Raw genomic sequence first — 16,845 nt, 5'->3', positions numbered from 1 at the left:
TACCCCTAAAGTCAAATTCTCATGCCTCACTTTACTTCTGTACCCAGCGGTGCAATAATTAATGAATAGGTTGACTTAAATGGTGAGTGGATATGGTTCCTAGGCTGACCCTTCAGTGTATCAAAGTAAAAATAATAATAGATTTTTTCGGAGCAACTATGCCATATTGAGTGTTCCATAAATTAAGTGCTGATGTCATGCACATACTCTAAGCTATCTTTAGGTACAATTTCTCAATAAAACAAATTGCTTTGCTTTCATTCTCATTATTTCAACCCAACGTTGTACAACATCAACATTCTTAATTACTCTAAATCTAATTTAATCTATATTTTGTTCATTCCAATATCATAGCATGTACATTACTTTAATATGAAATAATTCACATGTAATGGGTATGCACATGTGGTGCAACATTCAAGGTAAATTTAGGACTATGTTACACCCACAAAAATCTTTATTAAACATGTCTCCATGCAATGTTATTTCAAATGCTGAGGGTAATACCATGATAGCCCTCAAATGTTTAAAAAATAATTCATATCATAACATAATGGTCTCATTCTGCTTATAACGATGCCTCCACTTGCTATTAGTTTTGACTTGGTAGGTTGTAACATGGGTACCTAACAATGCAATAAAATCATATATTATGGGAAGAAAGTGAATTTCAAACTATTATACCTTAATTTCCTACAATTATTAGTAATGTGAGCCACCAGGTAATTTTCGAAAAACTCAATTTTTTGAGCACTTTCACAATGACTCAATTTAGTTTCCAAACATTTAAGTTTTCACCACATGAAATATGTCAAATCTGTTGATCACGGAAAGTGAGATTTTTTTTAAGAACTCAAAATCTTTCAAGTGTTGGGCCCTCACAAATCATAATCAGCTCACAAACTCACACGTTCTCTTCAAAATTCATAATCACATTGGATAGGAAATTGTGAAGAACAGTAGCCCAAATATGGCCGAAGAGTGTTCCTGCCATTTCGAAACACTTTACCCCCAACCAGCAGTATGTTTCACGACCATGTGAGGCGTGCCTTATTGTCCGAGGATGATGCCAGACTTGATTGATACAGCTTGGTGATGAATATGAGCCACATTACATTGAAAAATACTTTGAAAAGTTAAACTTAAAGGAGAAAACTACACAGTTGAGTTTTACACGAAATCAGAAAAAAATGTTTCAATTACATAACATAGGTGCTCAACTTAATTTTTTAATTTGAAGTAGAATCTTAAGTTGAACCCAATTTATGTACACCTGTTTGTAATAAAAAAGTTGAATTATTCAAGAGTGATCACAAAAAGTATCATCCACAATAAGTACCATGAAAACAGAGTGATGTCAATCAAATTGACCTCAATGCAGGAAAGAACAAGGTTGAATGATTGTAAGCAATGGCCCTAAACTTTTTACAGTGGGAAAGTAGAACTGTACATTGACCTTGATTGTTTTTCCAATATTTTGGTGAGAAAAGCAAACAACAAACTTGGTAATGATATATACAAGCATGCATTACTTAGTCATTGTTTTTTGGATATCAATATCTCTTTCATTACTTCACTCATCAAATAACATAGCATACAAATGGAATTTTCTTTAGAAAATACTGTTAAAATACACCATAAGAAATGCTGTTTTCTAAACTCATTTCCAAATGAAATATCCTCAAAGTAAGAATTCATTATTGCTAGTAATGTTTAATTATCATACAGCACTTCAACTCTTCTCATTCAATTTACGCTAAATATTTTCTTATAGAGAGTTATTATCTGTTTCATCCCTTGTCACAAGTTGAGTTGTTTTAGATGATGACCCCACAGGTAAGTGCCTATCTTCTCAGTAAAGTGATATTGACCGTGATTATTCAACACTTGTTAACAAGTGCTGCATTAGATATAGCACTTCCCCACACCTTCTCCTCAATCCTGATGAAATATGATCTCAAACTAGGAGTATTGGGGGCTGTGGTGAAAAAGAGGGGAGAGTACAGTGATCTGAGTGTGATTGCAGCAAAAAACGGATGCAGTCAGGACTTAATTGCAAGATGCTTAAAAAGAATCACTCCATCCGAACAAGGAATCTAATATGTTCATCCCAAGGGAACATATTAGCGACACATCTCTGAAAGAAAGCTAACCTATTCCCAAAAGACACATCAGGATTGCATACTGCCACAGACGTTACCCGCGAGTGTTTTTTAATAGGATCAAGGGCAGAGTGGAAAACATGGAAAAAAGTGGTATTTACAAAATTAAATGTAAAGATTGAAATGTGGTCTATTTCGGACAAATGGGAAGATCATTCAAGCTATGCATTGAGGAATACAAGCGGAATCTCTAGAATGGGAATGTCATGCAATCCCATTTTGCCAAGCACCTGCGGGAGGTGGACCATAGCAGTGACTTTGTCCCTGACATACTTCACCTCGAGAAAAAGAGGCAACTAACGGACATGCCAGAACAGTTATAAATAAAAAGAGAGTGTACGAGGGTGGTCCCATAAGTACCCGGCCGGACCTAGAGACAGCAGTAATTGTTAGAAAATTATCACTGTACTAGAAAGTATGCATTCTATCAAGCATATGTTTCAAGTTTGAAGAAGCCACCTTGTTTAGTATTTGTTTGGCAGCCATCAATAGCGAACGTTTTCAGTGAATTTGTGAAAATGGAGAATATTGGTCATCCTTATGGGATACAATACTTTTATTGGAAAGACCTCAGCCCAACCAATTAAAAAGCTGAACTGGATTCTACTCTGGGTGAGCCTGCTCCTTCATTTAAAACAGTAAAATATTAGGTAGCAGAGTTTAAACGAGACCATACGAGCTGTCAAGACGAGCATCGCATTGGTCGTCCAAATAAACTCCAGAAATGGTGCAGAAAATCCACAAAGTGATGCTGGATGATCGTCGAATCAAAGTGCTACAGCTAGCAGACATGGTAGGCATTTCAACAAGTGTGGTACATTGCATATTAATTGAAAATTTGGACATGAGAAAGCTGTGTGCAAGATTAGTGCGCAAACTCCAGCAAAACCAGTGCCGTGAAGATGTATCAATTGAGTGCTTAGCAAAGTTTCACACCAACAAAGCAGAACGTTTGCGTCGTTTCATAACATGAATGAAACATGGGTCCACTACTTCACATCCCAGCCAAAATAACAATCAAAATAATTGATTCAAGAGGGATAACCGCCTCCAAAGAAGGTGAAGAACGTTTCATCTGCAGGCAAGGTCATGGTGTTGGTTTTTTGAGATGCGCATGGGAAAATTTTCATTGACTATCTTGAAAAAGAAAAAAATATCAACAGCAAGAATTAAGGCAACTTATTGCAACGTTTGAGCAAAGAAATAAAGCAAAAGCGGCCGCATATGGCTAAGAAGAAAGTGTTGTTTCATCAAGAAAATGCACCAACTCACAAATCCATTATTGCAATGGCCAAAATTCATGAATTAGTTTGCATTGCTACCTCATGAACCTTTTGCACAAGTTTTAGCCTCCTTGGATTATATTATGTTCGCAAACTTGATCAAATTTCTCGGTGGTGAAAGATTTTCCAATAGTGAAGAAGTGATGTTGGCAGTTGATGGCTATTTTGAGGAGCAAGACAGTTCTTATTATAAAAAGGGTATCGAACTTATCAAACATCGCTGGGAAAAGCATATAGAGCTGAAAGGAGATAATGTTGAAAAATAAATACGTTTTTATCTAAAATTTTGTTTCTTCTTTGTTAGGTTGGGTTCTTCTGAGACCTCCCTCATATCACTGGGACATTTGGTTAATGAAAAAATCTTTCTAGGATACTCATCTCTATTGGAACTTTAATTGTCCATCAACAAAGTGTACTTGTAAACTGTTTGTCTTTGTCCCCCCCCCCCCTTTCCTTTCATAATACTTTCCTTCCTACACATTGTCTCTTCCCCTCCCCCTTCAGCCACCTCATTTGTACAAACCCACGCCCCTCCCCCGCGCAACAGCCTCCTAACCGACAATCGCCCCCTTTTCCCTCTGCCCCCCCTTCCCACCACAATTTCCCTTCCATTGCCCACCTCCCCCCCTAGTAAGAGTATACATATTTCCTGGCCGTGTATAACATTTCATACGCGATGACGTCGCCTATTCACCGAAACTGGTGCTAGTATAATAAAGTTTACTGTGGGAAAAAGTACTAAGTTCATTTATCCAGTGAAAACAAAGGAAGCTTGGCACTATTGTCTTTTCTACTCTTCACGCAGCACAAATGAAAAACCAATCCAATTTTAATGGGTGAGTTAGTGGTTGCCAAAGGAGATTTCAAGTTACCACTCTCGTGTCTCTGAAAGTTATAAATACTATCTCGTGGCTTCAGATTACTGCTTGAAATCCAATGTTTTTCTTTTTTATCAAGAGAAGTAATATTTTTAGTCAATATGGACAGCAACTTATGACCTCATAATTTGTTACTTTGCAATATTGTAATTTCCAATACATATGGTTAAGAGTCCACATTTAACAGGTCTAATGATTAAGCTTTGTATGACTGAAAATTTGCCACAATAAGTATTTTAAGATTGAGTTTCTACTGCTTAGGCATGGGAGTAGATGCATCTCCTCCCTCTTTCACCAAATTGCAAGCAGATGATTGAACAAGTTACAATATATTTATATACATATAAACAGATGTAGATTTTTAGAATATAGAGACACAAAGAAAGGACATTCACAATTTTTTATTTGACGTTTCAACAGCTCGACTGTCGTCTTCAGAATCTGAAGACGACAGTCGAGCTGTCGAAACGTCAAATAACAAATTGTGAGTGTCCTTTCTTTGTGTCTCTATATTCTAAAAATCTACAACTGTTTTTCTATATATTTGTGCATCGCCAAAGAGCGTTCCATTTCGAAGATATTTATATATATATATATATATATATATATATATATATATATATATATATATATATATATATATATATATATATATATATATGTGTGTGTGTGTGGCAACATAACTTCCTTTTTTATGATTCAAAACCCTTTTAAAAAGGGAAGTTCTACTACTGCACCTTGTACATATATAGTGACCCCTCGCTTAATGAGCACCTCGTGCAGTGAGTAATTTGCATAACGAGCAATGAAATTTTTAAGAACCATTTGTTTAGCATGCAACGTTTCTCATAGCAAGTGATGAGGAGAGGGGTTTTCCTGGAATGATTGCACGCCTTTGGCTTCAGTTTGCATTTAGCACTCATTCTTCTAGCTCCTGTGTTCACATATTTTTCCAACCTTGTGTTCAGACATATTATTTGTGATTTTTAGTGCAAAGTTTAATAATATTTTGTGCATAATATTAAAAATTTCCCTGGTGGCTGCAATGACTACGCATGATGAAAATTTATTTAATGATACTGCTGCTTCGGAATTTCACAAAATTTTGAAGTGTCGGCAAAAACAAATGTCTCCAGACAGCAGTCTAGTAAAAAGAGTTACAAATGCATGGTCAATAATAAACTGATCATGTAGATTCTGTTTTGTCTTCTACAAATCAAATTCACATTTTAGGTTGGTTCCTTCATTGATAAATAAAAGATGAAGATGATTCATGATCCTAAACAGTGTGCATATAATTTAATATGAATAAACGGTGTAAATAATTCATTTTTTGAGGTGTAAAATACATTTTTGTATTTAATTTATTGGGGGAAAATTATTGTGCTTAACAAATGCCTCTCTTTACCAGAAAGACTACAGAATAAACCATGCTCATTAAGCGAAGATCCACTGTATTGTAGAAACATAAAAACCCTTCAGCATCTCACTTCTTATTTCTGTCGTTAAGTTTCAACGAGCGAGTTTTTTTGTTTATTTCAAGTTCCCATTATTAGCCGAAAGTATGAAATTCAAAAGTTAGTTAAGGGTGTCTGAACTTCATTGAAGTATAATGGGAAGAGTTCACCCCAGCCGTACTCTTATAAATGGGCAAAGGATGGGTGGGGGATATTGGAGAAAATAGAAACAGTAAATCGATAAAAATTATAAAATTAAATAATTAACTGAAAATAAGACTAACAATAAATATAGTAAAAAACTGAAAATAATTGAAATATTTAAATACCGCAAACGGTTAGAACAATGAAATGGAGGGGGGGAAAATAAAAAAAAATTAATTTTTTGAATACTAAAAAAGTGAAAATTAATCACGCATTCTCTAGCTTGGATGTACTATGCAGCAGTGATCCTTGCTAGTCGCATACACTCTCTCTCTATCAGGGCTTACGAGAGGTTTCCCTCTGCGTCAGGGGCCCACCAATCACACGTATTGAAATAAAATTAAGAAATATAATAAACGAAAAATGATCACGCGCTCTATAGCTCGGATGTACTATATAGCATTGATCCTTGCTAGTCACAGGCACTCACCTTCAATCAGGGCTTAGGAGAGGTTCCCTCTGCGCCAGTGGCCCGTCAGTCACACGTATAATAATAAAGGCAAAATAATCACGCACTCTCTAGCTTGGATGTACTAAGCAGCAGTGATCCTTGCTAGTCGCATACACTCCCACTCTATCAGGGCTTCTATATAGTACATCCGAGCTATAGAGCGCGTGATCATTTTTCGTTTATTATATTTCTTAATTTTATTTCAATACGTGTGATTGGGTGGCCCCTGACGCAGAGGGAAACCTCTCGTAAGCCCTGATAGAGAGAGAGTGTATGCGACTAGCAAGGATCACTGCTGCATAGTACATCCAAGCTAGAGAATGCGTGATTAATTTTCACTTTTTTAGTATTCAAAAAATTAATTTTTTTTTATTTTCCCCCCCTCCATTTCATTGTTCTAACCGTTTGCGGTATTTAAATATTTCAAATATTTTCAGTTTTTTACTATATTTATTGTTAGTCTTATTTTCAGTTAATTATTTAATTTTATAATTTTTATCGATTTACTGTTTCTATTTTCTCCAATATCCCCCACCCATCCTTTGCCCATTTATAAGAGTACGGCTGGGGTGAACTCTTCCCATTACATTTATACGGCCGTAGTTACCATTCGCTTTGTATATTTTCATTGAAGTAATATAGGAAAATTCATGTATGCAAGAGATGTGCACCACTGTATAGGTCTAGAAAATTATAATATGCATCAAATATGGATTTCATTAATCTAAATCTATAATTTATCATCATAATGAGGCCAGGCCTACTGTATGTGCATTAATAACTGTCTAAAATTGATTTACATAAGGGACTACTGATTATATTAGGTACTGGTATATAAATGTACTACCTTAACCTTTTTTAAGCATATTTTGACATGTTATTCTATTGCACTAAATGACATGCAATGCACAAAAGCCATAAGGTTAATAAAGCTTAGCGATTAGTTCAGAGAAAGAGAAATTTAATAATAAATGTGAAACTGCCATTTACTGATGTAAACCCTTGTAAGCACAAATTAAAAAGTCTTCTCGCCAATCTTGTTTGTAAGACCAAACATTTTGTCAATAGAATTGAACATTCTCGGATGAATGAATCATTTCCATCAGGGAATACGGTTTTTTGCCTGGAAGTTTTTTTTGACCCAGTTTTCATACTGACAAGGGTTTACTGTACATGAATAGTGATCTATTTTGAAAATACATGAAAAAATATTTAAGCTGAGCATTCAGCATGTCATTTTGTTTCCACTAGTACAAATGTAGATTACTTACACTATCAGACTTGTATTTTGATTAGGTCAACGCATGAAATGACAGAAAAACACTTCTAAAAATCTTCACCACACATTACATCTCAATTCAAATACATAAGAGCAAGCAACAAATACAGGCTGACCTTATCTTTCACAGATTTTATTTAACGGAGATTAGAAAAACACAAGCAACATAAAAGTATTTTTCCGTGGGTTTAGTAAAAATTTTGACAAAAACATATTGAAAAAAACACAGACTATTAAAACTGTTATACCATTAAATTTACGTATGCTGCTGCCATAATAACACATAATTATAGAGTCAAATTTCCAAACTTTTGAGATGTCCATGTGCAGGGATGCTTCGGCACAATTAAACTGAGTATTCCTTCCTCAATAAAGAGCACTTACGATACCTGCAGTTTAGTAGAAATACTTGTGGTTGCCATTAAATTAATTGTAAGACAACAATCCTGAGATTCCACTGTTTCACTGGAGGTGAGTCAAAGAAATGGGGAGGCAATAGTACTACCCTTGGTTCAGAAATAAGTAAATGGCTTCTTGTATAGAATTCAGCAGTTCATTGAAGATAATATATTATGAGACATATCCACCTCGTGGAAGTTAATTGAAAGGATATCTCAGCTAAGTTAAATGCAATATATTGTTTACATAGTAAAGTTAAAAGTTGAAACCAATAAAGTTAGTTTCAGTTAATTTAAATTAGAATTAAGTGTTTAAATTAACTTTAAAAATATTTTTACTTCCATTTAAACTCATGATACATAATTTTTCCATTTCTGAATGAATAAATCAATCACTCTAGAAGCTGGAAGACAATTGCATTTCTCTAACAACGGCAAAAATGTGCCAACTGTTCAAGTTGAAGTTCTCACTATTTCTCCACTTACTTTGCATTAGTACTGATGTAAATTATTTAACAAGGACTTGTTACCAAAATAATAAGAACTGAAGTCTTGTTGCTCTGACTTGTAGGGAAGAGATAATACAGCCAGAGCCATGTTGCTTTAATGAATGATTCCCAGGGTAAGCTTACGTTATTCCTGTCTAGTATCCATTGAAAGGAGCCCCAAATCAAGTAAAAAGACATCAATGGAAGTGAAGATTTTCATTTTAATTTTTATATCATTAACTTCAGGTATACATCACCAGAACTCCACAGTAACTAACACATGTATAATCATGGGGCAGCTATACTAAAACATGAAATAATGTTATGATCCACTGATGAATTGAGACTCATACCCTCAGGCCACATATAATACTTTTCAATTGTTTGCATTCATGAGGGTATACCATATTTATTTTCTTTCTCTTATATTTGTACCATGGAGGCTTTAAGGGTCACTGTAGTCAGGAAGGTGCTCAAAATTCTGGATTGGGGAAGTCGGTCTTATTTGGGCAATTGTTTCCACTTTGAGCATCTGGGGGAGGCAGTAGGTTCCTGCATTTAACCTTTTCAATTTTTATGCAAATATTTATAATACCAAATTCCATAAGAAAACTACTTCTTCTTGACACGTGTTCCAACTACGTAGAAAAATCTAAGGGTATCATTAATGGTAGCCTTTCTTTGAAATTTTAAAATGTTGAATTGTTATTGGGTGGTTCCTTTTTATCACTAAGTTATTATGAAAAAAGACACATAAAGTACTTTCTTGCGAAGTCAAGTTATTTCTACACACTAAATCCTTCATCCATTCTAGTCTTCTCCCAGGGATACGAAAACTCCTGCATGTAACATTAGTTTAAATATATTCCCCAAGGGTACAATTAATTAATAATGGCTTTCAATCTGGGAAATCTACAATTTTGGCAGCAGAGTCCATTGTTAATTATGTCATTAATGCATTTGAGGAGAAGGAGTCAGTCTCTGTGACACTAAGTGATCTTAGTAAGGTTTTCGACTGTGTTAATCATTCAATATTACCAACAAAGCTAGAATATTATGGTATTATGGGAATTACACCAAAACTAATGAAGTCATATTTGAATGATCGCCACCAATTGGTTGAACTTGATGGCTGTCGATATACAGCTCTTAAAGTAAAATGCGGAGTACCACAGGACTCGGTGCTTGGCCCAATACTTTTCATCATCATGATTAATAATTTGCCCTGCTATATGAAACCTGCATCTGTTTTATATGCGGATGACACAAAAATTTCAACATCTAGAAGATGCAAAGGTACGATCTAGCACTAGGCAAAGATAGGCTAAGGAATGCTTTGATGTTAATCATTTACATTTAAATACTAACAAAACTCAGCATATTGAGTGCAGTCTTAAATCAAAAATAACTGATGTTGAAACTGTTAAAATATTAGGAATTAATATTGACACAAAACTTAGACCTGTAATAAACTGAGTAAAGCTGTTTATATGTTAAGAAAGCTCAACTTTCTTTTCCAATGAGTATCGTTTAACACTGTACCATGCCTTCTTTCAATGCCATTTGAATAATGGTGCTGAGTTTTGGGGTCATTCCCCACATGTTAAACAAAGTTTGCTATTACAAAAGAAAGCTATTTGCTCTCTTGCTAATATACCACAACATGATTCCTGCAAACCTTTTTTTATAAGGTATGGCATCATGACTGTATTTAGTTTATATATCTTTAAGGCTCTTATTCATGTGAAAGTCAATATAGAAACTTACCAATTAAGATCTAACGTCCATAACTACTCCACAAGAGGTAAATCAAATCTAAATACTACTTATTGTAGATTATCACCAACTTACAACACATTTCATAATATGAAAATACGACTGTATAACTATCTGCCTCCTCATGAAATCAGACGGTACCCAGAGTTTCAAGAATAGGGTATATACCTGGTTACTTGCTCACCCACTTCACTCATTGGATGAATTCTTTTGTGACAATCTTCATTACATCTAAGAACTTATGTTTATATGTTAAATAATATTTATACTGATGACATTTAATATGGTTGTACCATTTTTCAAAATGAATAAAGTATTTTTATTATTATTATCATGTGCCATTATAATAATTTTTATTTTGAAAAGGTCAGAAGTAGCTCTAAACTCACCTCGGAGAATAGTACTAAAACTGTTTTAATATATAGTAAGCCACAATTAATAAAACAACACATGGCACTTAGAGGGAAATGTCAAAGCCACAAACTTGAATTTTTCCTCAAGATAGAAGGTTGCAAGAAAGATAAGATAAGCCTGCAATCATTATTATTTGTACCTCTATCTTCTAACATTGTAAACTGTTAAAAAAATAAAGTAAAAATTAGTATTCTATCCGAAATTTATGTCAAAATATAAACATCATTTAAGTAGATGACTTCATACATAACATTTTCAGAATAAGTACATACTTTGTTAAAATTTACAATTAAGGTAAAGCATGAGAATTTAATGTTAAAATTAGGGTCTAAATACTAATGTATTCAAATGCTAATTACATGTATCATCAAGAATGTACCTGAGGAACGTAGTCACCAAAGCCAATCGTCGACATGGAAATGAAGACGAAGTAAAAGGACTCAAAGAAGCCCCACTCTTCCCAACTGTTTAGAGTAAAGGAGAAATCATGTTATTTAAGAATTAATTGCTGCTCAGTAAAATATAACATGCATTGCATAAGAAAAAAGACAAAGAAACACAAACCAAAAACTGGACACAGTGGAGCCTACATAAACCATTTTTAAAAGGAGGGGGGAAAACAGTGAATGGAGGTGGGGAGGAAAAATTTTACAAAATTAAAATAACGAATAAAACATTTCATAAATTTATATGGACCATGTTAGTCCAAGGACAAAACATTACACTACTGTCTGGAGGGCCTGAGTCCAATTCCCAAAGATACCTCTCTGGGCACCCTTAGTTCGAACCCAAGTTATGTGATTTTTCCAGTGCCAGATCTTCCTGGGAAACCATAATCAGCATAGGGAAAGGAACTGGCCCTGATGTGTGAATTTCACATACTGTTGGGCTAAGTACTGGGTGAACACAAAAACAAATACACTCTAAGACGAAAACACGCTTGTTTCCCTGTTTGAAATTGTTTTTGGTCAATGTGGATCTTTTCCTTCTTCTGGCTATGAGTTCCACGAAATGCAATGTTCCCGCCCTTTATAGAATAGTATGAGTGCTTTTGCTGCTATCCTTTCCCCTTGTGTCCTATTACATTCATTCTCCTTTGATGGATGAAATGGCTCCCTAATGCCAACTGGCCAAAGAATTGGGGCACTTGGTTGCATTAACCCTCCCACAGATTTCAGCGTAATTTACTGTTCCTTGATAGCTCATGTGGTTAAGAGCATTGGCCTGGCAAGTGGGAGACCCATGGTTCAAGTCCAAGTCAAAGAAACTTTTTTAAGCTTAAACAATAAACACAGTAGTCAACCCGAAGGTCGGTTTGGTAGGTGATGGTAGAGTTCACCCAGTACTAAGCCTGATGGCGTGTGAAATTCATACATCAGGGTAGGGGGCCAGTTCCTTTCCCTGTGCCGGTTATGGTTTCCCAGGAAGACTTGGTACCCGAAAAATCACATAGCTTGGGTGGAGCTGCAGGTGCCCAGAGTCCCTTGCCCAGGAACCCGGGACCCTCCGGTCGGCAGTCCAACGCTCTACCCCATGGACTACCGCGACCCACATATATATATATATATATATATATATATATATATATATATATATATATATATATATATGTATATATATTTACATATGTGTGTATCTCTCTTAACAGAACACAACCTAAAATCCTACTCTACGACAAGCCCCTCTTCCTCTCCGCATTCTTCCTCCGCCTACTTATGATTTCTCCTAACAATCCCCGCTCCTCCCCCACCATGCCCAGTATCTCCTCATTTGATTTCCTTGCTGTCCACTTCACTTTCTCCATCCTCCACACCCACATTTCAAAAGCCTCCAATCTACATCTATCATTCTGCTTCAGTGACCATGTTTCTCCGCCGTAAATAACTATGCTCCAAATCAAAGTTTTGACGAGTCTTTCCGTAACTTCCTTACTGAATATCCCTGCCTTCACCTCCCTCTTCCTAGTGAAAGCCTCGTTGCCTATTGCAATTCTCTCCTAAAGTAGAATTACTTCTATCATCCTGCTTCACTGACCACATTTCCAAGCTGTACCTAACTACGCTCCATATCAAAGTTTAAATGAGTATTTTCTTAATATCCTTCCTCAACACCTCTGTCATCACTCCCTCCTTGTGAAAGCCTCTTTGCCTAGAGCAATTCTTCCCCTTACATCTTACTTTGACCATTTCGATCCAAAACACTTCTGCAATACGTAAACCATTCAACCTGCTCTAGTTTTTGCCCTCCTATTTCAATGTTTAGCTTAGCCTTCCTCTTTCTGGAAAATTACATAATCTTTGTTTTATTTACATTTATTCTCATTCTATACCCATTGCACCGAATTTCCAATGAACTCAGCAATGCTTGCAATCCCTTGCCTGACTGACAAACTAAAGCCTGGTCATCAGCAAACCTAACTGATTTTATGAATGCCCCAGCAACTTCCATTCCTATCTCCAGTTCTTGCCTTGCCTCTTTAATCATTTCTTCCACATATACATTGAACACCACAGCTGATAATGGACAACCCTGCCTTACACCTCATCCTAACACTGCCCACCTGATCACTGCCCACTCATATGCCACTCACACCTGAGCAGTCTGAGAGATGTATTGGTTGTGGATTAGCCTCCTTTCTCTTCTATAAAATCCATATTTTCTGCAATATATTAATATGTTTTTCTTAAATCACCCTATCAAGTACCTTTTCAAAATCTAAGAAACAGGTAAATGCGTCCTGATTGTATTCTGTTCCTCTAGATTAGAGATTTCATGACTGAAATGGCATGGTGCATGCCTCTCCCCTTCATGAACCCAAACTGATCATCCCCTAATTAATTATTTCCCCAGCTCTCCATCCTTTTGCGATTTCGTGAGATGATGACCATAGAAGCCTTGCCTCTCCCACTGCCGGCCACAATACGGTTCTGATTGGGTTGAGTTCTGAGGTTGCCAGGACTCATTTTCTCTATACTATCCATCATAAATGTCTTGGACATAATAACTGAGGTGGTTTCCCATCGCCTTCCTCAATATTGTCTTTAAGGTGACACTATTACTAAATGGCCACCCCACAGGGATCAGATACCTTTGCAGCCACCTCACTGAGGAACAAATGCTGCACTGACTACCTTTTGTCTGGCTCCAGGCCTTCGACCTATCTGGCATAGATGACCGTACCAGGAGCAATTATCATCGTCAAGGAGTCACCCTCATAGTGGATGGGATCAAATACACTTCCAATGTTTGTGATACATTTTTAGGTGTACCTCAGGGGTCCATCTTTGGACTGGCCCTTTTTTTGATATTACATCCTGTATATGTAAATTACCTGCCATCACCTATGACTAGTATCCCTGGAGTGTAACAAATTTTATATGCAGAGGATACTACAAACATCCTCATACCTTCAAATTCATCAGATAATCAGTTTCTGCATTCAAGAATGGTATCATTTCACATAAACAGATGGTGCAGTGATAATCTCATTAGCTTTAATCACCAAAAAACTAAAATGAGAGACTTTTCCCACAAAAAGTTTGATAAGAGTTTACTAGTGAATGTAAATGGTAAATCCACAAAGCAAGTCTTCACAATCAAATCCTTAGATTTCCAATTAGGCTCAAACGTCTCTTGGGAAGAACATATTACATCTCTTGTAACAAATTGAGCTCCACAAGCTATCTTTTATGATAACTCAGGCACAAAACTGCCAAAACAGTATTATGGATATCTATTATGGTGAATTCAACTCACATTATGTCAATAGTATTCCTTTCTGGGGATATTCTTACTCATCACAGACTTTTTGTAAGCTGCAAAAAAGGGCAGTCAGGATTGTCTCTAGGAAACCATATGATTACCCACCCCAGCCAATTTACAAGGACCTTAAATTATTTCCTCAACTATGCATATCTATTCTAAGCTTAATTACCAGTGATAAAAGAAACATGAACTAATTCACTCTAAACAGTGATGTGCATGGCTATAACACAAGGACTCAGACACTACAGACAATTTTGTACATACATTACGAATGTGTGAGAACCAAAGCTTTACAAGGTAGACCCAAGGAAATGGATATTAAAGTATTTAAGAATTTACCTCAATCATGGAAAGAAATTGAAAGTGTTGGTAGTTTTAAAGTGAAACGTAGGGATTACCTGCAGAGGGGGATTTTCTATTCTGAGAAACCATACTCGGTAGAATGACCTTTTTCTGCCTTAGATTCCAATTTGTCCCTCAACAATGAGGTGTGTTTTTCTCTATACAGGGTTCGTCCGGAAAATAAGTGCACTGACTCCTGGGCTGGGCGCGCCGCTCCAGGCATGCCCAGCACCGCTCTGACGGGCTGCGATTGGAGGGGGGTATGTTGGCAAGTGATGCTGAAAAAGGCAGTCGGCTCTGAGCTGTGGTGTAGTGAGGAGCTCTGTTAACGCGAACCTCCACGCTCAACCCACGTCACAGAACGCGATGCCGAAGTTTTTGGAGCAGCGTTATTCCATCAAATTTGCGGTAAAGCTTGGGAAATCGTCTACCGAAACTGTCGGTATGATTAACCAGGCTTACGGGGAGTCAGCCATGTCCAGAAACATGATCTTTTGGTGGCACAAGATGTTCGTGGAGGGCAGAGAAGAGGTCGACGACGAGTCTTCGAGAGGTTCCCGATGATGCCTTCGCGGGAGCGTTCCAGGAATGGGAACACCGCTGGAACAAGTGTATCGACTCACAAGGGTCCTATTTTGAGGAATATTAGCTTAAGATATGTAAAAGTGTAATAAATTTTTTTTCCTGAGCTCAGCACACTTATTTTCCGGACGAACCCTGTACACACAATGCACATCATATCTTTTCAAACATAAATTTTTGAATTTTTGAAAAACTCTATTTATTATGTGGTTCATAATTTGAATTATCATAATCACCTTACAACAGGGACCCACTATCACTAAAATGTAAGTTGAAGAGAAAGTGGTCGCATGCAAGAAATTTTTATCCTTACTAAACACAATGAGGCAATGAAAATGTGGTGCTCCTGATGATTGACGAAGAAAAATGGATAGAGTAAGTAATACTGAATAAGTACTTCAAAGAATGGGTGAAGAGTCCCATGGAGGAGAGAAGCCTATGCAGGATACTTAAAAGAAGAGGAGGGAAAATGATTGGACATAGCGTGAGTCATGATAGCCAAGTGAAAACTGAAGCTGAAGGAAACATAGAGGGAAAGAATTGCAGAGGAAGCCCGAGGATGAATAATAGGAGATGTCAGCGCAAGAATCTCTCTCGGAATGCATACAAAGGCCAGTAAAAGGATATTCTCTCAGTATAAAGCATTCCTCAGATTAATGAATTGCGATTATGGAATGAATGCATACCTGTAATAAATTGTTGCCCCGAAGAATATGTACAGTAAGAGAATAAAAATGGCCACTGATATGGGGAGGTTGAACTCATCATCCACTTCAAAGGAGCTGAGGGCTGGAGTCCCAGGGTCGTTCCCCGCAGGTGCAAACACTGGCCCTGCACTCAGGGATTTACCCATTTTCACTGAGTCTGGTGTGGCAGATGTCATGCTAATCGTTCCCACAGGAATTGAGCCCTGTGATGCTGATCCCTCAGGTGATGCAAGCGTGACTCCCACTGACTGTGAAGAGGTCATTTTGACATCCTTACCCTCCTCAACTGGTCCTCCATTACCATCGACCACCTGGCTCGGCCGACGGAAGGTGGCAAAGTCATAAACTAGCTGGACCCCTTTCATGACCTCCTGCAACATACAAAGGAAAGTGAACTTGTGAAGCATCTTTATCTTGTGTACCTGGTCATTCACAGATTTTTAATTTCATAAAAGGTCTCTCAAAAAAGAATTTGATCTTGAATTTTCCCATGCACAGCAGTGATGCCAGTGCTGCACCACTGTCCACAGCTGAAGGTGACGGCTTAATAAGACGCACGCATGAATTTTTTCTTCGACCTTTGAGTGAGTCAGTGGGTCTGTCAGTGGGCCGCTCCAAATGAGGCGCTATCATACTTGTTCATTGCTTTTGGATTCCTC

The 16,845-nt window shown here is 36.9% G+C and overlaps 1 protein-coding gene across 1 annotated transcript in view; it reads right to left on the bottom strand.

Moving 5' to 3' along the window:
* The window catches only part of LOC139691411 (TWiK family of potassium channels protein 12-like), a 39,708-nt gene that overhangs the window by 6,691 nt on the left and 16,172 nt on the right, over positions 1 to 16,845 (bottom strand). The window contains exons 3-4 of the mRNA XM_071589209.1: positions 16,166 to 16,557; positions 11,170 to 11,254 (exon numbers count right to left, since the gene is read on the bottom strand). Of these exons, the coding sequence (XP_071445310.1) occupies positions 11,170 to 11,254; positions 16,166 to 16,557 (477 nt within the window). The remainder of the gene's footprint in view (positions 1 to 11,169; positions 11,255 to 16,165; positions 16,558 to 16,845) is intronic.

Source organism: Hetaerina americana, unplaced genomic scaffold, assembly GCF_022747635.1.
Source record: "Hetaerina americana unplaced genomic scaffold, ioHetAmer1.1.p SCAF_34, whole genome shotgun sequence".
In the NCBI taxonomy this organism is placed as follows: Eukaryota; Metazoa; Arthropoda; class Insecta; order Odonata; family Calopterygidae; genus Hetaerina; species Hetaerina americana.
This window is presented reverse-complemented; position numbering and strand designations above follow the sequence as displayed.